Source organism: Gouania willdenowi, chromosome 9 (assembly GCF_900634775.1).
Source record: "Gouania willdenowi chromosome 9, fGouWil2.1, whole genome shotgun sequence".
Taxonomy (NCBI): domain Eukaryota; kingdom Metazoa; phylum Chordata; class Actinopteri; order Blenniiformes; family Gobiesocidae; genus Gouania; species Gouania willdenowi.
Window position 1 is genome coordinate 7486287 of NC_041052.1, and position 27029 is coordinate 7513315.

The 27029-nt window shown below is 37.2% G+C and overlaps 1 protein-coding gene across 1 annotated transcript; it reads left to right on the forward strand.

Moving 5' to 3' along the window:
• On the forward strand, positions 1–27029 carry tars1 (threonyl-tRNA synthetase 1). Its single transcript, XM_028457996.1, has 19 exons — positions 1–172; positions 1257–1322; positions 2674–2864; positions 4424–4547; positions 7085–7206; positions 7803–7920; positions 8029–8093; positions 9807–9885; positions 10065–10211; positions 10488–10586; positions 13168–13334; positions 16672–16834; positions 17469–17606; positions 21551–21628; positions 21721–21821; positions 23241–23345; positions 23521–23593; positions 26257–26371; positions 26491–27029. Exons 1-19 carry the CDS (start codon positions 113–115, stop codon positions 26637–26639), a joined length of 2160 nt encoding a protein of 719 aa, XP_028313797.1. The 5' UTR covers positions 1–112; the 3' UTR covers positions 26640–27029.

Here is a 27029-nt window from a genome sequence, read left to right on the forward strand (position 1 = left end):
ATCAGAAGAACATCCGGGTGACGTCAGCAGTGGTCGCCGGCACCGTGTTAGCAGAGAGCGGTTAATAAAGCTCAGACTGAGGTTAAACTCAAACAAAAGTGTTTCATCTCTAATGGCTGAAGAGTCTGTCACCAAGAAAATGAGCGAGCTGCAAGTTACGGCTGGCGAAAAGGTAATATTTATGATACATTTAGTTCAGGTTAGCCTACTAAGCTAGCAGCTAGGGGCTCATGCTACGCTGTCATTTAGCGACCGGTGCTAGTTAGTTAGCTGTGGCTTGTTTCACAATGAATAACCACGTTTGAGTTGACATTAATAGCAGACAGTTTCATGTCACTTTTATTTTTTTTATTTATTAATAAAACAGTGCGTCTTGGTTCTCTTGTTAAGAGTTAGCTATTCATAGTTTACGAGAGTTTATGGACACGAATTATCTGCTCTGTTGAAATCTACACCTTACAAGTAGTGAACTTAAACGATTCACAGCAATGGATGCTGTACAAATGAGACTAAGAAATACTGAGAAATATAACAGGGTTAAATATGTTTTTATTATAGTAAAATAGTATGGATAACTGTTTAATTACCTCTTAACACACTATTTATAATTGCATCGTTTTAGTAAAGCTTATTGTGCACAGCTTTTAAAAGTGTAAATCAAAGAATAAATAACTTCTGCAATTTGATATTGTCTATGAAAAATATTTTCATATAAGTTTTAAAATGCAAAGGGAGCAAACAAAGGAAACATCTAATAAATATGTGATGTTATGATCCTTCACCTTTAAACCAACTAACAATACAGGAACGTGGTAAGATGTATAATTAAATTTTAGTTTCATTTTGTAAACTAACTGAACAAGAACAACAAGTTGAATTGCAGCAACAGAACAAATGATAGCTATACTGTATCAGTGAAAACACTCGCACACTCAAAAAGTTATAAAGCATTTTAAACTTTTTTTTTTTTTTTTAGAAAGCACATAGTATTGGACATTTTGAAGATCTTTGTATGGCCTCCCTAACATCAAGTCTGTCTTGGTTAACTTGAAAATACAGATTTCAAATGTTAACATCCACAGAAGGTTTCTGGTTATTAGTGAGGAATAATGTACCATATTCTCTTCAAAAACTGAATGTGCCACTTTGCATCAGATTACGTTCATATAATGTATAATTATGTACAGATCACCAAGAGCAAATTTTGATAGTCTAAAGTTGAGCTTTATTGTGTTAATGTTTTTTACTTGAAATAGGGGAGACCTGAAGGAGGGAAGAAGAAGAGTAAAAATGCTGCAGGAGACTCTGGAGGCAAAGCTGAGGTGAGTATTGAAATTAATTACTTTGTAGATAACATCAAAATAAATACAATTGTATACATATTATTCCATGTGCAGTATTGGAGAGAGCGATAACAAGTAAAAAATGATTTTTTAAAACCAGAAACTAAACTTTTAGTAAACTCAGGAGCACTTTTCTACTGTGCAAAGTATATTGCATGCTTCACGTGATGCACAGACAAAGACACAGGGAGTGTACCCTGAACACTTATGTAACAAAATGATTATCTATTTATCTACAAAGCAAGGAGCATCTTTTTTTCTGTGTGTCTGTATCTCAGCGCATCAGGATCAGACTGACCTGAGATTTTCAACATGGCTGCTGCTTGGTGTGTGTGTGTGTGCGTGTGCGTGCGAGTGCGTGTGCCTGTGCACGTATGTGTGTGTGATTGATTCAGAATTAAATTTGCATTAGGAATTAAGTGTTAAAGCTCCCATGTAAACCATCCGTGAAAAAGCTACTTAACCTCCCACTTTTCTATAGCAAGTCATACTTCCTACTGCACTAGTCATGTTCCAATTAACCAAAGAAAAAGGTACACATAAAAAATTGTATTGTTCAGTTCGAGTTCAAAAATCGGGAAAAAAAATCTAAATGTGTTTTTGGTTTTCATTTAAATTCATACATTTGTATTTTGTTTACCAAAATAAACTTTATTTAGAATTTTATTGAACCCCCAAAACAATTATCTCAAGAGTTTTTGGCTCTTCAATTACTTCAAATTATGTGATTGCATATTCTTTCTTTTTCAAATATTATTATGAATTGCCTATTAATGTAATAACTTTTCTGAATACACAAAATGAAGCTCAAAGCTTAGAATGAAACTATTGTGAAATACTACTACAGTACATTTAACCAGGGTTGTCAGTTTCTTCTTATCGGACCATGATTTGAAATGCAATGATTTGTTTTTTGTCAGGTTTTGCTGCAGCTGGCACATTTATTTGATTACATTCCCAATTAAATTGGTTTTTGGAGTGAATTTTTGCTTTCAAATGTTTTGCAAAGGAATTCAGCTGCTGTTTCTTGTGACAAAAAATTATTATGATTGATTAGGTGACAAGATGCAGAAAAATTAATGCAGGGAGTTCCTTTCCAAGGCCATGAATTGTTTTTTGCTTGATGTTCTTAATGTTCTGTTCATTTATGCTGAGGATAGAAGTAGCAAAATGCTACAGTATTCTGCATCATCCACCTAACTTTTATTAATACATGCTCCTCATCTTAAAGCATCTTTAGAATCAGATTGAAGTGCATTGATGGTTGTGCACCTGAGAATGATATATAGACTTACCCTCGACCTGTTTTGGTTGTTTTGTTTCTGTCCAGCTGTCACCGCCACCTCAGTACATCGATGAGCGTCTCACACTGTACACAAAGCTGAAAGCTGAGCATGATGCTTTATTGGCAGAAAGAGCTGCGAATAACAGCAAACCCATCAAAGTGACCCTGCCCGATGGTAAGGTGGTGGACGCTGAGTCCTGGAAGACCACACCGTACCAGGTGGCCTGTGGAATCAGGTCAGACTAAATCTATAATGTGATTGTTTCTCATTTTAATTTTGCATATTTTTATTGCACTTCTTAGTTTCCACAACTCTACATACTGTAGTTATGTAATTGGGCCTAAAACTTTAAAGAGCTGCTAAACCTCTGGTTTTGGCTGACCTGCCACGATGGGGGAAATTAAAAAATGCTTTGATTATGGGCGGGGCTCCTGGAGTAGATAAGACACACCCAGTCGATGCTATTAAAATCTCGAATGACCAATCTATGCTATGCTAACAATCTACTCAATACTCGCTGTACCTCTATTCACAATTCTTTCAATCCAACCTATTCACAACAAATTGCAGAGTCCACATGTGCTAGTTTTTATTGGAGGGGCAGGGCTAATCATGGTGGTTTGTGACGTAAGAAGCCACCAAAACGTCACAAACCATCATTCTCAGCCAATAGCAAAATTTGATTGTAATAGTCTGGTTTCAACCCATAGTGGGAAGTCACTTTGGAATTTAGTTTCTCCTTTTTTTTAGACGTTCGAGTAATTATACTTAGTTTTGGGTGGTTTTTTGTGAACATTCACAACACTCACAATATAAAGCGATAATAAAAAAACAATTCCCCTTACGCTTCTTGTCGAAGGTGTTTTTCTTTATTTTTGAAAGCAGAAGAAAATCCCCAAATAATACACCTTAAAACACATGACGACTTAACAATAAAGACAGTGGGAACTTTAAAGGAATGTTTGAGGCTTTATAATCATGAATACATACTAATCTAACTCAGATATTTTATTTTAATTCTATCATGATGGTTTGTGCATTGTAACTTGTATTAGTGGCAGTTATCTTGTTTCCAATCTTTGCAGAAGATGAGTCACTAAAGTTGATTTAATGGTCTAAGCAGGTGGATGTCATCTCCAATCGCAACAAACCACAATGAAATGATTAGTTTCAAGTACGTTCATGGATGTGATTATAAACGCACAGTGACCAACTGTAAATAACTGCTACAGTAATGTCAGCTTTTTTTTCTCCTGGGTGTCAACAGTCGATTCTTATTGGCTGACTGTTTCTGAACGCCTGTATAACATTGACAAATAAAACATCTCCGAAACATAAAAATACTGTCAATGTAACAGCAAACATTTATTATGATTGCTTTGTCCCCCTGACTCATTTTTATGTGCATATAAAGTTAGTTTGCTCATGAATTTTTATGGAAAACTTTACAAAATATAAAGTCGTAAATCCACAGTCTTGCATTTTCTAACAGGTGGCAAAACCTACATCATGGGATTTATGAAAATAAACCCAACCCCCCTCGTAGGTAGACAAAAACCCCACAAAAAAAAAAATTAAATCTCTGGTATGAAAATAAAGATTTTTTTTGTTGTTTTCCTATGGAAAAATGTTTAAATCAGTTAAGTTACGTAAACTAAGTTAAATAAACAATGATCCCAATGCTTGTTGCAAGGAAGGAAACTTAACTGCAGGATGCTGGCTGAACAGAATAATAGCAATAGAAATATGGTTAGTTTTTTTGTGTTATAATGTTGTTTTTATTTTACTTCCTAGTCAAGGCCTTGCTGACAACACGGTGATCGCCAAAGTAGACAACGGTGTCTGGGACCTGGACAGACCTTTGGAACAAGACTGCAGTCTTCAGTTGCTAAAATTCGATGATGAGGAAGCTCAGGCTGTAAGTCTACATATTAAGTGGTTGATTTTAAGTTGAACTTTAGACCTAAATAGTTCCAATTTGCTATCAATCACATTTTCATATCCTCTATTTTATGTAAGCAAATAATTATCTGACCAAGCCAACACACTTTTATCTCCTTTTCCAATTGAATTTATTTTTTCTTAGTGATCATTATTTATTAGAACAGTTTCTTTCTCTACTTTGAAATCTTAAAGTAGTTTATTCATGATCTTAATGTGAGAATGTCTAATTCAGAATTTCTCTTGGTTTTCATGGTTATTTATTGATACTTTGTAAGTCACATCACTGTGTGTTTAGGGCAGGCTGACCTCTGTGTGCAAAGTCAACAGGATCAATACAGTGTCTCCAATCAATGAAAAACCTCAGTAATGTGGTTTACCATGTGCTTGGACTTGGACATGCAATAGGATAATAACTCAGAATTTATGGATTGTGTGGAGTTGCGCAGCATTGGAAAGTCAGTGACTCTAATGGACTTATTCATCTTCCTTTTAGTTGCCGTGTCTGTTTGGGCTCATTTCATAAATCTGTCTCCACCTTTTTGATTTCTTTTGCTTTATTTTTGCAAAAACCAAGCTTTTGATGATTTTCCTTCGTACATTTGGAAATTTTCTCTGTTGTCTTTCTATTTTTTTTCCCATGATTCATTCCCTGCTCTTGTCTAAACATCTCAATCCTGCCACTCAGTTCTTCTCTCCTACATGCTCTACCTCAGCGATCCAAAGATATGAGAACATTTGTTCCATCCCTGCCACCTTCACCTCAGCCTCCTCTCAAACAGAGCTGCCATCTCTTAAATATCCCTCATGGAAATTCCCCCTACACTTTTCTGATCCAGTTGGCGTGCCATCCTTCTGACACACATCACCCCTGATTCACTCTACCCTACCGTCACTCTCTTCATCATTCCTTTTTGTGTCTGTCGCTTTGGATGGTTGACCCCAGGATTTCAAAGCTGTCTGCCATCACTTTTCCATATTCCCACCTGTGTCCCTGTCATTCAGACCCATGTATTCAGTCTTGATTCTGGCTGACTTATTCATTGCTGTCTCCAGTCTATGTCTTCACTTCTCAAATTTTTTTTCCCCACCTCTCACTGCAGATGACTGTATTTCTCTCAGAAATTGTTGCCCATGACGACTGGTTCCTAACGCCATCCGTCATCGTCTTATGTACTTATTTTACTTGAATTAACACTTGTCTACAGTTTGTTACATAGTTTTTTCTGTTGCACCCATTCTTTGAAGAAGAACCCCTATCGCAACAAAATAGGTAACAATGTGATCTATATTGAAAAAAGGTAAAACATTTATAAATAAATTGACTGTTCTTCAAAACTCCTTTAAATAACAGTCTCATATTTTAGAATAGCAATGGTGAAGTTCTGTAAGTACAAAAAAAAAGTTTTTATTTTTCATGCTGAAATGGCAGTTCTCATGCCTCCCCTGGCATAACGTCGCACACTACATGCCACTTTATTTGTTGTGTTGTTAACATTCAAAAGAAGGTTGGCACATCATGTTAGGAGTTTAAATGGATCGTCCACTGTTTTTACAAATCTTTGAAATGTACTTATTTGAAGATTTATGTCTAACAAAACACTTCATTTGGCACCATATTAATTTTATTTATTTTAACTACTTTGCAGTTTAAGTTTGAAATAAAGTGATTGATAATGGCACACGGCCCCACTACCTGTAAATATCCCATAGTTTTTTTTTATAAAGGTTAGAAGGACTCACACCCAAAAGGTGTCCTTCTATGTTTAGGGTTTGGGTCTTCACCAGTCCATGATTACCCGCTAACTTCAGCCACCAGTGTCCGCCGCAGACTGTTTAAGGGGAAGTAAAGGTCTCTTAGGAGCGCTGAGTTGGAACTCCCGCCCCCTGCGGTCACAGATTTTTTTCGGGTCACAACTGTTTTTATCCTCTTTCGGTAAACAAAAGAGGTTTACATTAACATCTTTAACTTTTCCTGTTTTTTAGGGCAAATAAAAGCAGTACAAATTGGCATTTTGAATGAAAAAGCAGGCTCAATATTTCAATTCAAGAGGAAACAACAGGATGTCAACAGGCAGTGGGGTGGTGTGACATCATTCATCATGTGATTTCAAGGTTTTAAAGATTTTTAAAAGGCAATAAAACTAATAAATATGGTGCAAAATCATGTGTTTTGTTATGCATAGATATTCTAATTAAATTAAACTGGGCTTTACGCTTTTATTCATCATGTATATATGTTGTTACACATATATATTGAAATTTGTCCTGTGCAATTTAACCCATCCCTGGGGAGCAGTCGGCAGCCATTTTGCGGCGCCTGGGGAGCTGTTCGGGGTTAAGGGACTTGCTCAACATCCCACAGTGACGGCCCAGGTGAGGCTTGAACCGGGAACCCAATAAGTACATTAATTTCAAAGATTTTAGGCCAAATTTGTAAAAACAGTGGGAGATTAATTTAATGATTGTCATCATTAATCAAACTAAAGTGTGTCTACTTTATTTATTTATTAGGTTTACTGGCACTCCAGCGCCCACATTCTGGGTGAAGCCATGGAGAGGGTGTACGGAGGCTGCCTCTGCTACGGCCCCCCCATTGAGAACGGTTTCTACTATGACATGTTCCTGGAGAATGAGTGAGTTGTGATGACATGTGGATTTATTAAACATTGACTGTATTTCAGCTGCCTGCTGTTCAGATTTTGAGGATGAATATTCAAGACAAAATTTCACATCTGCCAAGTTCCTTACAGCAAATCTAATCCAATTGTACTAAAAGTTTGTTTAAATGTTAAGAAATGTTAACACTTTCTCCTCGTAAACAACCTTTTGTTTTTTGCTTGACCTTTCCCGGCATCAGATGCGTGTCGTTCCTTTTTTTTTTTTTTTTTTTTTTTTTGTTTTTGGTTGCAGCTTAAAGAATGCTGTCTAATTAAATCTGAAGCTCCCTTAATGAAGCCATTTTATGCTAATGAGATTCTTGAAGGCTGTTTCCAACAAGGATAGTTTGACATTGCTTAAGCCCTAAAGGCAGGGACATTAAAGTGTTTCCTCATCCTCAGCAAAAGTGATCAGGTTCTGGAGTCACAGATTCTGGTTTAAACATCTCTGATATCCACCAGAAAGCACTTTGGAGATGTGGAGATGCAGCAAGTTTTATTGCGGATTGCTCAGTAATGAAAATGTTTTTTTTTTTTTTCTTCTTTTTTTTCTTATGGCCTTCTCTGAGCAGGGGTGTATCGAGCAATGACTTTCCTGGTCTTGAGAACTTGTGCAAGAAAATCATCAAAGAGAAGCAGCCCTTTGAGAGGCTGGAGATAAAGAAGGAAACACTGTTGGAGATGTTCAAGGTGACCAACAATTTGAACTGCATACTTGTTCGATAAGTTGTTTTTTAGAATTTATTTAAAATGTTTTTTTTTTTTTTTTTTTTTTTTTGCAATATGTATTTATTACAGTACAACAAGTTTAAATGTCGCATTCTGAATGAGAAAGTCAACACGCCCACCACCACCGTTTACAGGTGAGTTAAAAATGTCTGCTTGCACATAGTGTTAAAGTTGAGTTCTTCCTACTTTCCTATGATCACTGATATAGGGCCCTATGAAATCAGTTTTTTTTTTTTTTTTTTCGAATTCCGTTTTATTTTTTCCCAAATTCTGTGTTTTCACTTAAATTTTTTAAATTCAGTTTTTTTTTTTTTTTTTTTTTTGAAATATTTATCATTTTTTAAAGAAAATATTAGTTTTTAACTCCTGTGAGGAAACAAAATAAATACTCATAAATAAAAAAAACTCATAATTAAACAAAAATGTATGTCAAAAATAAAGTGAGATACAATTAAAAGGTAGATATAAGTTGTAGTGACATGGACTATTCTGACTGCTCCTTTTTAATTATTTATATGTCATATAAAGATGTATGAGAACTGCATTGATGTCACCCAATTTCCTCTTGGGTATCAATGGTTTACTGAGCAGGTTTATTGATTAAGTTTTGATCAACTCAGGATAATTTAAATTAGGTTAATTTAAACTATGTTCTGTAGCTCTGATAAGTTGTTGTTCGAATGTAACATTCTGTTTCTAATTCCAACTGACTTTTATTTTGTAAACCGGAATTTCCCACTGAAACGTTTGTACTTGAGGTAGCTTGCTGACTGTGAATGTGTACCTATAGACACGGACAAAAGGCTGGAATGAAAAGAACTAACAACACGGACTGAGTTATTCTTAGTTAGCCAGACACAACAGTTCGAACACTGAGCAGGTGAAGATGATTAAAGCTGATCACGTTCTCACGGAACACCGCTGTGCTACACGAAAAATGGACGGCGCTTTCAGGGGGGAGGGCGGTAAACCTAATAAGTGGTCCCCGGAAACATTTCCCCATTAAAAAAAAAACCTTCCTTGCCTCATGGTGACAGCGTTTCATGCCTTTTCCGCGTATAACCGTTTTCATTGGTCGATTCTGTGATTCCGTCCGCGATTTTGTTTGCGCAGATTTTATAGGGCCCTATTAATAGAGATAAACAAGGAAAAAGATCAGATCATATTCACAGCTATGAAAACAATTTTATTCAGTGTCTTTTTGTTTATTTAACAGGGACAGTGTACATTAATATCAATACTGAAAATATACCAAATTTAGGCAAAAGGCTGTTTTTCATCTGCATTCCCTGGACAATTGTTTGTCACACTAAAATAATACTGATTACACAAATTATAGGAAATATACAGTGAAAAATGCAACTACATAATAACATATGACACCATTTACACAGAAAATAACAGTATTTGAGAGGAGACAATCATCAGATATTAAAACGTACAAGTTCATAAAATAAAACATTAAAAAGTCACCAAGACGCACAGTTTAGTTTGAACCATTCATTAAAATAAACACTTGAATGTGCAATGAGGCATTTACCAGCTGTGCGTGTTCTAATCTAGCTTTCTTTTGCAATTCTTTTTAAAATTGTCAATCCCAGCTCTAATTCTGAAAAGTTTGCACTTTTCATTTTCTAGTCAGCATTTCCCATTTAAACTGCAACAATCCACTGTTAGGAGCAAAAATTATTTTTTCTGTGTTCAAATTGTTTCACTGCAAGGATTTTACTTACACTTTATTTTTTTAATTGCTGGCTCAGGTTTTCACATTTTATTCTGATTATTATTATTATTATTATTATTATTATTATTATTATTAGCCAAACATAACTGTCTTTGTATATTAGATGTGGTCCCTTGATTGACTTGTGCCGCGGCCCCCATGTGAGACACACTGGGAAAATCAAAGCTATGAAGATCCACAAGGTTTGTTTACTATTAAACAATAATAATTCTATTAAGCATGCGTGTATTAAATGCCACCAATGTTTGTCATTGCTTAACTAGTTTTCGAGCACAGAATCAATCACTGTTTGATTCTCAGTGAGATTTAATGGAGCTTTAAGCAACATTAACGCTAACACAGTCGTGTTGTGGTCTAGTAGAATTCCTCCACGTACTGGGAGGGAAAAGCTGACATGGAAACCCTCCAAAGGATCTACGGAATCTCCTTCCCCGACCCCAAAATGCTCAAAGAGTGGGAGAAGTTTCAGGAGGAGGCGAAAAACAGAGATCACCGCAAACTAGGCCGGGTATGAACTGAAATGTTACAAAAGCTCTGCTGCTCTCACGGAGCTGAATTTTTTACTCTATAATAGTGCTAAAATAAATGAAATTTAATTTAAAATATAAAATTGACCTATTTTCTATTAAGACTCTTACATTTTTTTTAATCTTGTTTGGTACGTATTGATGAACTGTTTGAAAATGTAATCACATGTCACGGTTAAAGTAAAGAACATTCACTGTTAACACTGGTACAATATCAACATTAGACTTGTTGCTGACTTGTTTCTTTCTTCCACCAGGAGCAGGACTTGTTCTTCTTCCATGACCTGAGCCCAGGGAGCTGCTTCTTCCTGCCTAAGGGGGCGTTCATCTACAACACCCTCATTGAGTTTATTCGAGTAAGTCGGCCTAAAAAATTGTATTCAGACAGCTGAAAACTTTGTGTCCTTTGAAGAAAGAAATTACAAATTTATTTCAATTATCTTAAAGGTCCCATATCATGCATTTTTCACCCATCTCTATTTGCTCCAAGAACCCCAAAAAACATAGTATTTCAGGTTTATTTTCTCAAACTCACCTGTCTTCCAGAGTTTTAGCCCTCTAAAAAGTGACTTTCTGACTAAAGGGCTGTGTGCTGTCTGCTTATGCATATTCATGAGTGGGCGTGTCTATACACTGACTTGCTTGCGAGGCTCCTGCATGACTCGCTCTGAGGCAAATCAGTGATCACCAAAGCACATTTTTCTTGCTATCCACACACTGTTGTTGTTGTTTTCAGCCAAAAAGCTGCACATTACAGTAAAACAAATGAATATTGTGTGAGTCCGTCTTCGTGCTGTGTTCATTCAGCAGCAGCAGCAGTCAACAGCTTCAAACACTCATTAGAGTTTTAAGCTGCTAATTTACTTTATTGTCCTCCTCATCTTTATTAAATACAGGAATAGTGCATTTAAGGTGATACTCATTTGTTTATCACCTCAACCGTTGGGTCACATTGGGTCACAAACACGTCAGATCAAGTCAAAGGTGATACGATGTTTGCTCCCTGGCTGCCTACACTGCAGTGTTCACGGTGGAGGCGCGGCACCAGCAGCAGGCACTTCCTGGAGGGGACAGTTCATAATGCTAGTAGGGGTGGGAACCTCTGGGTACCTCACGATACACGATACAAAGCTCACTATCACGATTATCACACAATATGACGATACTGCGATTATCGATATATTGGTCAATCTACGATAGTCTATGACACAAGAAACAAGAAAAAAAAGATTAAGTGAAAAAATAAATTTTTTATTTGATATCTCTGAAAGACAATAAATTGATAAAGTGTCCTATGAACAGTGACTATTTTAGTGCAACATTTCTGTAAATAAGTGTCAACATACCAATGTAAACGAATAAGTATCTCCAATAGTGCTTTCTGTAAACAAAAAATAGGGTCTTTCTTACCAGTGACCCCATTATAGTGCAATATTCCAATAAACAATATATTGGTTCCTTCAACAAACAGTGACAACATTTAGTGAAAAAGCAGAAAAGGTTTTGGGGGGAAAAAAAATTCAAAAAACATCGATACTTAGCGGGCGCATATCGATAATTGATTGTGCGAAAAAATATTGCGATATATCGCAGTATAGATATATTGTCACACTCCTAAATGCTAGTGACGTCACTAGCATTTGAACCGTTTGTTTTTCAGAAGAGGGCAGAGAAGCAGCTCAGAGAGCAGGATTATGGAGGATTTCTCAGAGATGCAAGAAGGAAGCCCAATAAGACTTTGGGGGTGTTTTTGATAAGGAATTAACATTGTAACAAGGTTAAAAGCTCAAAAAAGTTGATTTGCATGATATAGGAGATTTAAAGGTTGAAAAGTAAGAAATAAAGCAAATGAAAACATTCGTTGGAAAAAACAGCTTTTTTCCAACTGCTGTAAGAGCTCGAAAAAACATGTCTGATACAACTGATTCTACTTCTGTGTTATATACACACGCTTCTCTGCACCTCATGTACATACCTTTTTTCAATTTTGTGTTTTAGACAGTGCATATTGTATTTGAATAATTTGATTTCATCTTGTCGTATTGTGTTTTTATTATATTATTTATATTACAAAGTTTTTATATATTTAATATTTCTAATATATTTTGTCTTTTTGCACTGAATGGCCTGCACCTTACCTTTCCTTGTACTTGTTGCAATAACAATAAAGCCAAAATGTATCTGAAATACCAGTGACTGTAAAGATGCAGCATCTTACTGGGACTAAACAAATATAAGTGAATAATTAAGGAGCAAACCGTCTATCAACATTTCAGTTTGCCAGTTTTAAAGCTCACTTTTAGATGGCGCAAAGAATCAGCAGGGACACATACATAAATGCTATGGTTTTATATTAATACAGAGGCTTTACATGCCTTAAAAGGCTAATACACCAACATAGTGTTCTACTTTTTCTTTTTTAATACTAATGTTACAACTTTTTTTCTACATTTTATTCATAAATAGCCAAAAATTACTGAACTGTGTCCCTGAATTTCAAACCCGGAGAAAGCTCTGGATAATTTGACAAATCCACTGTGTAAAAACAAACCTGAGCAAGCAGAGAAAAGCTTTTTATTACCAATTTATGGCACAAAACCCCAAAATCGGTCTCTTTTAACAACTTGTCTCTCACCTTCACTTTCAATCACTGATGCCAGAATGGAAAACGCATTAAAAGCAGTAAAAAAAAATATTCTGTTCTGACTGCAGCTTCTGAATGATGCCATTTGGGTGTTTTTAACATTTGTTTTTGATGCAAAAATACAAATTTAAAAAAATGCTGTTCCCAATTTTCCAATTGACTAAATTACAGTTTTTTTGGATTTGACAACAAAGCGAGAGTGCTTTAAAGCTCTGTTTAGGAGATTTTTATTTTGATAATGAACTGGAATTTTTCTCTTCTAATAAAATATTCATCAAATGTAACATCAACAGAGTGAATACAGGAAAAGAGGCTTCCAGGAAGTTGTGACGCCCAACATCTACAACAGCAAACTGTGGCAGACTTCAGGCCATTGGCAGCACTACAGTGAGAACATGTTCTCCTTCGAGGCCGAGAAGGAGACCTTCGCTCTCAAGCCCATGAACTGTCCTGGACACTGGTGAGTGCTCTTTAGTATTATTACGGGGCCAAGCCTGCGGGGCCGTGTATGCTTGCATACGCGGTTCCTGGGACCAGTGGTGCTAGGAACCCTATTGTAATCGTAAGGATCTTTATTATGTTTCCCCCGGTAAAAGTGGTGCTGCAGGCTAAACCGTACAAGGTAGGGTGGTGCCCTTTGGGGGTTGGGTCCAGACCACCCCGCGTACCTTGGACGCAAAAAATCACGTCCGCCAGCAGGTGGCGCTATAACCAAAGTCAACGCGTTTGGCCTATAACGCCCACATCGTTTGTTGCACATTCAAAAACTTCATATCCACAGATTCCTTGAATAGCACTGAATCACCTGGACTAGGCCACGCCCATTTCCGCCTAAACTTTTCTCAGAGCAAAATCGCAAAAACTGGAAAACCTACTTTTTCAAACTCCTCCTTGGGGTTTTGTCCAATTAGCGTGAAACTTGGCACGTAGAGTCTTCAGTTGCTCTTGATCTACAGTTATCAAAATGAGTTTGTTCGGGCAAAATATGTGCAAATTATTAACGAGTAAAGTTTTCTAGCGAGCTATGAAAACGCGAACTGGTACATATCTCGGTCAAAATAAATGTTAACAACACCAAATCTGAGATCCTTAGTTGGCATGTAACTGTGAGGAAACGCTACAAAATTCTAATAATTTACACCACTAGGGGGTGCTGTAAATAAGGAATATTTATCTCTCTTAAATGGCACGACCAATTTTTACCAATTTTGGAGGATATGATCTTGGGTCCCTCCTGACGCGATTTCTCAAAGTTATTCGCGATTGGTAAAAGTGGGCGTGGCTTATTACATCATAACATATAAATAAACAAACATTTATTTCAGCTGAATTATTATATTGAGGGCTGTGAAATTTACAGGGTAGATATAGAAGACCACACAGACCACCCATACCAAAAATTGCTCCACTAGGTGGCGCTATAACTGCAAAAAAAAAATTTGGCCTCTAACTTTGACAATTTAATTCACATCTTCATAAAATTCATATCCACGTTTCCTACATAGAGTCGCATCTTCTGACATAGGCCACGCCCACTCCCGCATCACATTGCTCTTTGTAAATCACTACATATCTAAAACCTACTTTTTCGAATTCCCTGAAACTTGGCACGTAGAGTCTTCAGTTGGACCTGATCTAAAGTTCAGCAAAAAAAAAATTGTTGGCTCAAAATATGAGAGTAAATTTTTCTAGCTAGCTAAAAAAAAATGCATAACTGTTGCATATCTTGTGTCAAATGAATTGCTAACACCACCAAATCTGAGATCCTTGTTTGGCATGTGACTGTGGGGGTATGAGCCAAATTTGAATAAATTAGGCCTCTAGGGGGCACTGCAATTATGAGAAATTTATATCTCCTAAATGGCACAACCGATTTTTACCAAATTTTTACCATTGGTCATTCCTGGGACCGTATCTCAAAGTTATTTGCGATTGGTTAAAGTGGGCGTGGCTTATTACTACATAACTTATAAATAAACAAACATTTATTTCAGCTGAAGTAATATGTTGAGGGCTGTGAAATTTACAGGGTAACTATAGAAGAGCTCACAGATCACCCATACCAAAAAGTGCACCACTCGGTGGTGCTAAAATGGGTGCAAACGCATTTTGGCCTGTAACTTTCACACTTTAAATCACATCTTCCAAAACTTGGAAGTGCGGGAAGGCTTGGCCCTCTTTCATAACTGCTTGCAGTTCTAGTTACTATTGTTATTATTCCTGTTAATATTCAGTGAACACACTGCTGTTTACCAGGCTTTTCACATTCTTCTGTAGCTGTGTTTATAGGTTTTAGATCTGGGGTGTCATACTGATTTTAATTCAGACCAATTGAATCTCTAGTTTCATGTGCCCTAGTCTGTACTTCCACCTATAATGCTATTTAAAGTATGTAAGGCACCGACAATATCCAAGCAATAAGTGACTCATATCAGTCCCTACAGGCTCTTAAATTTACTTGATTTTGTGACCAATTTGTTATTTATTTTGGGGAATAATTTGAGGAAAATTGTAGGATTTTTTTTTTTTTTTTTTTTAAATGTTGAGTTCTTACAACAATGTCAAGTTCAAAATGACTGCCATTGTGTGATACAGTCATGGGGAAAATGGTGCAGTTTCATTAAAATTGCATATTTGAAGGTACTGCGATATCTACAACTGAATTAGTTGGTGATTTATGTTTTCAGTGTCATTTTTTTACTTTCTCCTACTGGCCGAATTGGGAGCTTTAAAGAGCCAGCTTTGGTCCTCGGGCCATGGGTTTGACATGTGTTTTAGATTATCTAACAATTTAACATATCAGAGAAAGATGCAAAGTGAAGCTGTAACATGATTATCATTTAGTGTGATCTTTGTTGTCTGATGCAATTACGCCACTTAAATTTGATCATCATTCTACAAAGGGCCACTAAGCCATTTGTAATGCTTTTGGCACATTTTTCCACAAATGAAGAAAACCTTAACCTTTGCAAAGTTGATTAGTTTGCAAAATGAGTGCGAGACATTTCAATGTGACATCAAGTAAAAAGTCCCCAAGTAAACTCCTTGTTTCTCTAATTAAAGGAATGTCCTAATTTAGTAATGTTGGCCTCTGGTTTATTGATTTGTGTCTGGTAATGCTGATACTCATATCTACAAACTGTTTTACATGATATAATAAACCTAGCAATGTAACTCATTATATGTGAGGGAAAATGCATCTTTCAAGTCTTGCCAATATTGTTTTGGTTAAAAGCGTAGTCACTTGTTGAATGCACAGTATTTGTGTGCAGGCGATGGGGCTTGATGTATAGGGGGCGGGGCGACCCAGTTTAATGCTTAGGGTTGAGGACAGCGTGCCAAACATTACGTTCTGTTATATTATCTTGGATAAAAGGCACATTGAAGCAGTTTCCTGTGCTAGTTGGATGATAATTGAACTTCTCCTCAGAGTTCTTACAAACAGTGACTGTTAAAAAGTCATGAACCCTTCAGGCACGTTTTTGGGTCCACAGTCGTTTGTTTGTCAGTTGCGCTCCACACGTAATGTGTTGATGCTCCTGCCTTGTTTTCAGCTGTTGATTGACCCAGTTCAATTTACTGCTGCATTGCAGTGTAAAGAGATTGGCTGCAGTTGCTTGTATTCATGTCTATTGTCTCCAGTCATTCTGCTATCTGCCTTAATGCAGCTTGTGCTCTCAGGCTGTCGAGCGCCAGATTTCTGTAGAAACAAATGCATCAAGCTTGTGCTATGACAAATGGGTGGAGTTTGATACATATATTTTTAAATGCTTTGTTTGATTGTGTGTCGTTTAAAGTCTGATGTTTGACCACCGCCCTCGTTCCTGGAGAGAACTGCCCATTCGAATGGCTGACTTTGGCGTCCTGCACAGAAACGAACTTTCAGGAGCCCTGACCGGTCTGACCCGCGTCCGTCGCTTCCAGCAAGACGATGCTCACATTTTCTGTGCTATGGAGCATGTAAGTAAGGCCTCCAATTGCTTGAAATATAATTTGGAAGTGGGATGATAGGTTTAACATGCATTATGGTCAATATTTTGCATTTTCACCAAATCAAATTCCTTGTGTGTATAACATACATTACATGGCCATTAAAGGTGATTCTGATTCTGTTCTAAAAGGTCAACACATCATATTAAAGAGACTACATTAAAAGGTTGCAGGGGAAAAAATCGAAGGGTTTTTATTAGAGTTTGGTATTGATTCAGATTTTCTATTTCAATTTGCTTCACAAGGATTCGATTCACGATTCAATTAGATTCTGATTTGGTTCAGGATATTTTATTCCCAGCACTAAGTCTATTTTAATATGTAGGAGATTCTCAGAGATGTAATGCTATAAATAGTAGAAAGTAACTCTAACTTCTAACTTGGTGCAGGATTATTAACAATCATGTTTACGTTAAGAATCAAACCCACAGCAGTGCATTAGGTTGAGAACCACTGCTTTAGGCAACATTTAACTCTCACTTGATTTCCTTTCATAGGTTCATTATTTTTGCCTTTTTGTGCAAACAAAGATAAATCCTTTGCCTCAAATTTCCTTTTCTCATTTACGTCATTAACACGTATTTTACTCCCTCATCAATCATAGATTGAGGCAGAGATCAAGGGTTGCCTGGACTTCCTGAAGACTGTGTACGACGTGTTTGGGTTCACTTTCAAACTTAACCTTTCCACCAGACCGGAGAAGTTCCTCGGGGACCCCGAGGTGTGGGATCAAGCAGAGAAGGTAATCACAAAGCCTTGTGTCTCTGTCACGCTGCGTATTATAAACCGCGCTGGCATCAAATCTCACAGGAGGATTAGGATGCTGATGTATGATGTTATCAGGCAGCCACTTCAGAGGAGAGATTTGCAGACCCAGAGAACATTTATATTTTAATGAGGTTTTTTTCTTTTTTCCTGTACACTTGACATCATAGCTCTTCGTTTTTGTCCAGAAAATCCATCAACACGTCGCTGCTGTCGCTCCCGTTCTTTTCTGTCACACGAGATTCAGTCTCTGTAGAGCAGCTCTATATTTTTGACATCACTGATTCAGCTTTAATTTGCTCAGCTTGTTTTAAAAGTAGCATGAAAGAATAACAAGCCTGAGTCAGCGCGAAAAAGCTGATAATGAGTTTTCTGAATTGGATCAGCCACAGTTCAGATCTCTGATGGGAAAACTGAAAATCTAGGAAATGAATGAATGATGTTGCTTTCGGCAGTGAACAATGGTGTGCGCAGGTGTTTATCAGACACACCAGGACCATCTGAATGGACAAAAGGTGGTTTGTTTACCAACACAAGGCTTTGTGTTGTTGTTTTAACAGTTTAATTTTCCTGTTATCCTCAAATATTACTAACACATTAAATATCCCTTGGGGTCACTCTGACCCCAAGGGATATTTGCCTCCAGAAAATGATTTTCAGAAAATTGTTGACCATGTTTTTGTGTCACACTATTTGTTAATACATAAATAACCCCTTGATAATGAAACATGACCTGTTCTCTAGCGCCACCATCAGGCCAAAATTAGAATTCAATATATCTTGAATAGTTTTCATCCACATATTCTCAAATTTACTGACAACATTAATGACCACAAGAGTATGAACCCCATCGGTTGTGGTTGAGATATGACCTCTCCTGCAGCGCCACCATCAGGTCAAACTTTCAGTTTTAGTTAGCATAGCATATCTTGAAACTCTTTCATCCAAATATTTTCTAATTTGGGGTGCACAATCACGACTCTCAGAATGAACCATATTGATGCTGGTGACCCCCCCCGCTCTCTTCCTTTCCTCTCATGAACAGATGATTTACTTGTTTTTTTAAACAGATGCATTATACACAGCTACAACAGCTTGGGGTCAAATTGACCCAAGACGAATACCAATGCAGGCAATATGTTTTCAACACATTGGAAAAATATCATCATGATAATTTAATGCTTAATCAATTGTACCCATCAAGTTAGGAAAATTAATAAAATATAAAGCAAAAACTAAAGATAAACAAGGCTATTTTGCTTTGCTAATGACAACCCCTGGTCAGCCTAGATTTATCCTACTAACATCCTGTATTTATTTCCTCTTTCTTATTTGTGTTTTTTATTCTGAGTGCATTGCTGGAAACTTTTTTTTTTTTAAAGCAGCTGTTGATGTATTTTGAGCCTCAGCGCCCCCTCCTCATTGATTTTTACAGTATTGATTGCTTTTTGTTATGTCATTTTAATCAATTCAAGGCAGTTTAATGTCAAAATGTCCTGAAGTTTGAAAAGTGTCCTTAACTTAACCAGAAGAAATGTTTTTCGCCCTCACCTCGACCAGTTACAATAAGACTTGAAATGACAGCAAATGCTAAAAGAAAAAAATATTTTAGTTGCCGTTTCTGGCTCTGTGTCCGTGTGTGTTACACGTGCAGAGATTTTACACTACACAAAACACACAGTCATTGTTTGATTTATAGTTCTACCTGGAGACAAAAATTATTTTGGATCATAAAAGTTATTATTTATCAAAACTAGTGATGCACGATATTGGATTTTTGACCAATACCGATATTTTTACCCACACTCTTAATCGCAGAGATCATCTAGTTTCTTTTGTGGATTTAGAACACAGAATTATTCTACATACTCTATCATGTTTACCTGCTCAAGAATGCAGACATAAGACAAAGCTGAAAGTGAAGTAACGTCAGTCATTGATTTATGTGCAAAATAACAAATATGCTTAAAAATGAAGATTAAGATTTATTCATAGTTATTGTTTTAAAACTAAACTATAAGTATACTTGCAGCCTATTCTACTTCATTTACTAAATAACACTTACTAGGGGTGTACATTGCCATGAATCTGACCATATGATACAAATTACGATTTGCATGTCACAATACAATATATCCCGATCCTGAATAATAGGATTTACATTGCAATATATACATATTATTGGCGTGTACCGATACACAAAAGTCATGGTTCGATACGTACCTTGGTTTTGAGGTCACGGTTCGGTTCATTTTAGGTACAGTATGGAACAAAATGCAAAACATAAATTTGCTTGTTGTTTATTCAGACCTTTAGTAAACTATACTGTTGTAAAATACTGCCTGGTAATAAGTTAAATACGTTATTCTCGAATAAACTAAATACATATAAAACAAGCTTTCAGATAAATAAAATATTCTCAAACAAAAAATACATGAAATATTATAAAAAATAATTCCTCACAGCTTTTAACAAACAAAGTACAGCACCAACAGTTCCAGCATGTAGCCCTTGGTTTAGACCTTCATATTTTGGCTAGAAAAATTAACTTTTCCACATTGTCTGCAGTAAGTGCAGATCTGCTGGCAGTTGCAATGTCCCGAGCGGTTGAAAATACCCTCTCGCTAGGGACAGAGGTAGCGGGTGTGGCGAGGTAGCGCTTTGCTAACTTGGCAGTTAGGGAATACTTGGGCTCATTGGTCATCCACCATTGAAGTGGGTCAGAGTCTGCTGAAATACACCTCACTGCCTTGTATGCGACAACCTCTTCCTTCACCAGCTGCAAAGTATCCTTGTTTCCCACCTGCGTCTTGAAGAGCTCACCAAACAGTGGAGCCATCGCTGACTTCTTGACAGGAGGAGATGATTCAGATGCCTCTGGGTGTCCTGTTTCTGGGGATGAAGCAGCTGCTGCTGTCCCTGTGGCCTCCTCACTGTTAAATAAAATACAAAAATGATCAGTGAAAAATACATAGATTATTGTTATAATAAAATTATTACAATACCTCTTCTTCCATGACCATAATCTCTGTGATGAGGCTGTTGTAGATCCTGTCACGACAGGCATCATCCACATGAGGAAGAGCTTTAAACCCTGGCTCAAGCGCTGTGCATTTGTGGAGGAAGTCCTGACGAGAAGAGTACCTGTCCTCCAGGTTTTCTCTGATGGAAGCCTTGATTTGGGTCACCTTAGCACTGTCTCCCTCATTTGGTTCCATAGAGTGGAGAACTGTGGCTTTGAGGGGCAGGATCATAGATGCTGAAGTTGTAGCTTCAACGCTCATCAGTGTTATGAGAGTTTTTTGTGACTTAATGACCTCAATCACCTCCTCTGTCTGAGCAGGATGTGAGGATGGCAATGTGCTGATATCTTTCTTCTCTTTCTTGGGTTTTGGTCCATATCGCCCAGCTCTATGATAATGCGCCAATAATATTGTGCATCACTACTCAAGACCGCTTTAAAAGTTTGAAACTTTGCTAATTCCCTGCTCTATAGTGAATATAAAGATGTGCTGTTTTAATGATGGCACGCACCCAACCTTCAACAATTACTATTAGTCACAGTCAAAAGGATTGTGAAGAAGAAGAAGAGCTCCATCCACTTGTTCTCTTTAGCCTGGTTTTCTCACAGATATAGTTTGTGTAATAAACCCTATCTGTTTTTATGATAAGTGTTTGCATTGAATTGAGAAATAATGTTTTCAGAAAGTACTTTGTAGCTTTAGACTCTTTAACAGAACTGAATGCATGTTTTTCTCACCTCATTAACTCCCACAACCGCCCATAAAAGATAATGAGGACGATAACATTTCTTGGGTGTGTTGATTGGTTCCAGATGAAGAAAATGTCAGCTTTAAACACACAGTGGCTCAGTAACAGCCTGAGATTACAACAAAACGCTCCCATTGTTTGTGTTTGCAGCAATTGGAGAACAGCTTGAAGGAGTTTGGGGAGCATTGGGTTCTCAACCCGGGCGACGGAGCTTTCTACGGACCAAAGGCGAGTTGGTGCGACACTGTAACAAATTTGTTTAACTACAGAGGAGACGTTTCCTCTCACACGTGCTGTTGTTTGTCATGCCTCTACTGCAGATTGACATCCAGATAAAGGATGCCATTGGCCGATACCATCAGTGTGCCACCATCCAGCTGGATTTCCAGCTTCCGATCCGCTTTAATCTGTCATTTGTCAGGTACGGGTTTATTTATTTACTGTTTTTGTTGGCATTTGCGAAGTAAAACAAGTCTGACAAAGGTCATGTGGGCTTTTTAAACAATGGCTACAATGAGATTTGCGTGTTTATTTATTTCATTAAAGATATTAAAACAAATTTCATTTTCTTTCACATTTAAAAAAGAAAAATTTAATGAAAACAAGCAGAAAGAAGTCAAACTTACATCTGTCCCCTCCATAAAAAAAATTACATTAAACAAAGGCACATTGTCACAACTCATTTGAAACCACAATAAAGTTACACTTTTCTCATATTTCTTACATAATACATTTCACATTCTTTCTGAAAATATTAAGTGATCTTTATAATTTGATATCATCATTTAGATTGTTCCATAGTCTAACCCCTGAACTGAAATGCAACTTTATTTTAATAATAATAATACATGTTATTTAAAAAGCACTTTTCAAGACGCTCAAAGACACTTTACAAGTTAAAACCATAGCAACTGTTATTGTCACCCTATTCCTCACAAGTTTTCTCCCTAAATAATTTTTTTGTGCAGATTTGTGGGTAAATTTCTTAAATGAGCTTTGTACATGTTCTTTTTTAAGTTTGATTCTATCAGATTATCAATTTTTAATAATTTTTGCTGTATAAATATTGGGTTTGTATTTTCCCTGTAATTCTCAGTGCTTGTTTCCGTAAAAGAAAAATGTAATTTCTGCATGATTTACAGGCATGTTTATTTTTGTCCACTTAACCACATTCATGATTTGTCATACTCATTATTTGCCAGTTTAAACTAACTGATCCTACTTTTTAAATTACATTCCCCACCCCTCACCTAATTTTTTTTCTACAGTTTTTAAGACATGTTTTATCTTTTTTCGGGACTAAAATAATCTATTATCATCTGCAAATAATAAAAACTTAAGTAAATATGACACTGACACAATATAATTCATGTAAAGAAAAAGTATAGGTCCAATGACTAGCTAGAATGAGATTTGTAATCTTTCTATAAAAACTTCCACATACAGAGACAGTGAAATCATCTCTAGATCTTGTGAGAAAAATGCCCACGAGGAAAGTTATGAGTGTTCCAAACAACCACTTAGAGCAGCTACTAAGATACAATTAAACAGTGACTGAGGTACAACACTTGTTTTTCAATCTTCACACCACAGTCGATTAGTGTCAGTTCATTGAATGATGTTATTGCGATAATTACTTCCTGAATTCCTTTAGGGCCTTTTGATATTCTCAGGTATGGTAATTTTATACTCGTCCATGTCAGTAGGGGGCAATATTTGCATAAATAGGGTGCATTGGGGTACTTTATACAACTGTGGCTGTGAGGAAAATGTTTTAATTAATTGTGAAGAATTATTAGATTATGATTAATGTATGTTGATTCCTTATCTTGTTTCTTAGCCACGATGGTGACGACAAGAAGAGACCAGTGATCATCCACAGAGCCATACTGGGATCTGTGGAGAGGATGATTGCCATTCTCACAGAGAACTATGGTGGAAAATGGTTTGTGAACAGTTGCTTCCTAAAGGTCAAACTCCAGCCTTTGTCTGTTCCACAGCAGTGATAATGATGTCCATATTTCCATGGCAGTATAATGTGCACAGCGCTCGACAGATTGAGGCAGAGCTCTCTTCTGTGGTGTTCAGCATAAATGCAAATGTGTACTGTTGTCTTCCAGGCCCCTGTGGCTGTCTCCCCGTCAAGTGATGGTTGTACCCGTGGGACCGACCTGTGAAGAGTACGCCCAGAAGGTACGCACTGACCTCAGCTCCCCCAGCACATGGCCATACAATAGAAAATGTTCCCTGAAGCTGCAAAAGCCTTTCAAAAGCTTAGCTGATGTGCTTACTTTGGCATTTTTTTTTTTCGCATCACAGAGATCGTTCGCTTTCTCCTGCGTCATTCCTTTACTGTTTCAGTTTCTCTGTCTATTTGATCAAAGTAAAAGTTGTTTAAAGGGGACATATTATGAAAAATCCACTTTTGCAGTTTTTTTAATCACAAATGAGGTCACTTGAGTGTCCAACGTCACACAAAATGTGAAATAAATCCATCCAGTCAGTTTTTTCGTTGTCTTTGTAAGTCTTACAACACAGGGAAAATTGTTCCGTTTCAAATTTTCCGGATTTATGACGTCACAAGTGAAATTGGGAAAGAAAATGCCCTCCCCTCTGGTAACTCCACCCCCAACCTGATGAAGACTTTTGCGAAAGTTCGCCATGGTTTTTCTTGCTAATGGTAAAACTAAATACAGAACTTTTCTGCTGCCGGTGCCGTGCCTCCACAGTGAACATACACTGTAGTGTAAGCACTATTTGTTCATGCGGAGGTGTACTCCGCTCTTGAGGTTTGGCACATTGATGAACCTGTTCTATCATGTCATATTGCTGATCTGACATGTTTGTGACACAATCTGACGCAGCGGTTGGAGAAAAGCGGTAGACACGCCCACTCATGAATATGCATTAGTAGGCCCCTAAACAGCCTGATTTTAGAACTGCTCAGAAAGTGACTTTTCAGCGGCTAAAGCTCTAGAAATCAGGCGAGTTTGGGAAAATAAACCTCAAATACTATGTTTTTGGAGTTCTTAGAACAAATGGAGATGGGTGAAAAATTACATAATATCTCCCCTTTAAGCCAGTGGTTCTCAAACTGGTTTTGTTCAAATACCCCCTTTTTCTTATTTCTCAATCCAAACCAATCCTTTGTCCTACTACAACATTTTGCTCTGAATGCCATGAGGAGTGGCTCCTGAATAGATTTATTTCTATAGTTTTTATCATTTCCGGTCATCTCCCACCTGGTGTGGGAACAAGACTGACTGTATTTTCAGTTCATGTTCATTTTTCTAATGCTTTCATTTGTTAATTTTCCACACTCTCCCTCTCAAGTACCCCCTGTAATGCCTTAGCGTACCCCCATTTGAGAAACACTGGTTTAGACTATTTTAAGCATGTTGTACACGGAGCAGAATGAGACAGATCTTTAATACTTCGAGTCTTTCCGCTCTGTGAGCAGAAATGTGATATATCAGGTCTGATCCTGCCTGTTTGCATAGTCTAGGACATATTCATGTTGTAGAATAACTCGTTGGCCAATAGGAGCAAGGCATAAAGTCACATGACTGCTGAAATGTTAATATATAATTTAATCAAAATAAAATTGAGAGTTAACAACAAACATTTGAATATATCTGATTAAAGGAACTAGAATTGGTGTTATGCATCTACTGGTGCCCCTTTTTTTCTGGTGATCAACTTCCGTGTGTGTTGGTAGCTACCTTTGCTAGTGCTGCAAATTAAAACATGGAAAATGTGAGTAGAGAGGAGCTGAAGGAAAAAGCGAACGCACTCGTTTGCATTAAAAAAAAAAAACGTTTTATTTTGACAGAATGGACTGCAAATTGAAAATTAAAAGTTGTAGTGTCAACATCATCTTCTGATACAAAGGTTTTTTCCCCCTTTTGATCCCTGTGTTATGGACTGAGGCATCACAGTTTTTTACTGCCCACACATTAGCCGAATAATTATTTTTGTATGTATTGTATCATGTATTGTTCGCTTTGCACTAGCACCACAGTTGACAGTCGGTCACTAGTTTATCTGGATACCACTTGGACCGTAACAGTGCAAAACGAAACTTAAGTGAGCAGCTTTTTACAAGCTGATCCGACCACAGACTGCATGAAAACAGGAGCAGTACTGGAAAACTCAGGTGGGATACCAGCTGAAATAAATCCTGAACCGTCCTGTCCTCTCTGTGGTCCAGGACCTAGGGAGGGAAAAGACCTGAATCCACTCTGTGCATTACAAAACTGGAATCGGCCACCTGTCAATGCAGCTTTGAAATTCTTATTTGTACTAATAAGGGAAATTAGTCTCCGAGTCCTCACTTACCTCAATGTAGTCTGCCCAACTAATAAGAATGTGTTTCACAAAAGCAGCTTTAAGTGACTTTTAATTAGTTTAATTTCGTACATTTAAGCAGTGATTATGTAGTTCATGGTTTTAGTGAAATGAAAGCTTTCTAAAGCAGTTAATCACTTGTCTCACTCTGAACTGATGTCGACTTGAAGGACATTATTTTATTTAAAGAAGCTGCAAGTAGACACAGACTCATACAAAACATCTTATCTACAAGTAGATTTTATAAAAGTGCACACTTACCTTTAATTAAACCTCATTTTAGCCTCGTTCATGCTCAATTACTCATGGTAAAAGAATAAGTCGTTTGCTCTAAAGAATCCTTTGTGAAAGATTATTTCCAGTGCTCGAGTCCACATGCCTGTGTTAAAGTTAGAGTTAAGCTCACAAACTTTGTCAAACGAAATGGTTGCAGGAACATGTTCATTTGTATTTGTCTAGCTTTATTTAAATGCTAATATGATATATTGTTTCCATGTTAATGGCTGCAGGTCAGGCAGGACTTTTTCAGCAGTGGATTCATGACTGATGTGGATCTGGACCCTGGCTGCACTCTGAACAAGAAGATCAGAAATGCACAGTTGGCTCAGTACAACTTCATCCTGGGTCAGTGTCCACATATTTTCTCTCTTTGTCACGCTCTTTCTCTCTCTTTCCCTGTCTGACGACTTATTGATTTATTTATTTCTGTTTTTTTTTCTTTTTCTTTGCCTGCTTTGGAAAAGTTGTGGGAGAGAAGGAGAAGACGAGCAACACTGTGAACGTGCGCACTCGGGACAACAAAGTGCACGGCGAGCGCACAGTGCAGGAGTGCATCGAGCGCCTCAAACAGCTCAAGTTCTCAAAGAGTCGCAACGCGGAGGAAGAATTCTGAGCTCCGTCTAACAGCGTCTGCTCTGGAAACTCAAAGCTCTTATTAGACTACGTGGGTAAAATCAGGTCGGATGAGGGCGAGAAAACTAAAGTTATACAAGTGATATCATGGTTGTCTACAATTGTCTCTTCTGTGGTGTTTTCTGTTGTTTTGTTGGATGCATTTGGGTCAAAAAAGAAAAAAAGTAAGAGTTGCTACTTTAAAACTTAAATAAAGTACAGCCTCTTCTTGCCTTCTGATTGCAGCAAAAACACATTTATAGAAATTGATGGTGAATGGCTCAAACCTCTTTTGTAACAGTCTGGAAGACACCGTGTTATTATCAGGGAATAAACTGTACATGAGTCACACTTTTGATAATAAACGATATTCTTTCCAAGCTGGTTTTAA

What these genes read in the sequence shown, in the direction of transcription:
- tars1 (XM_028457996.1), top strand. Translation starts at nt 113, where the DNA reads ATGGCTGAAGAGTCTGTCACCAAGAAAATGAGCGAGCTGCAAGTTACG. An exon ending in ATGATGAGGAAGCTCAGGCT is followed by an intron (nt 4,548 to 7,084) that starts GTAAGTCTACAT and finishes TTTATTTATTAG; the next exon opens with GTTTACTGGCACTCCAGCGC. An exon ending in CCCTCATTGAGTTTATTCGA is followed by an intron (nt 10,587 to 13,167) that starts GTAAGTCGGCCT and finishes TAACATCAACAG; the next exon opens with AGTGAATACAGGAAAAGAGG.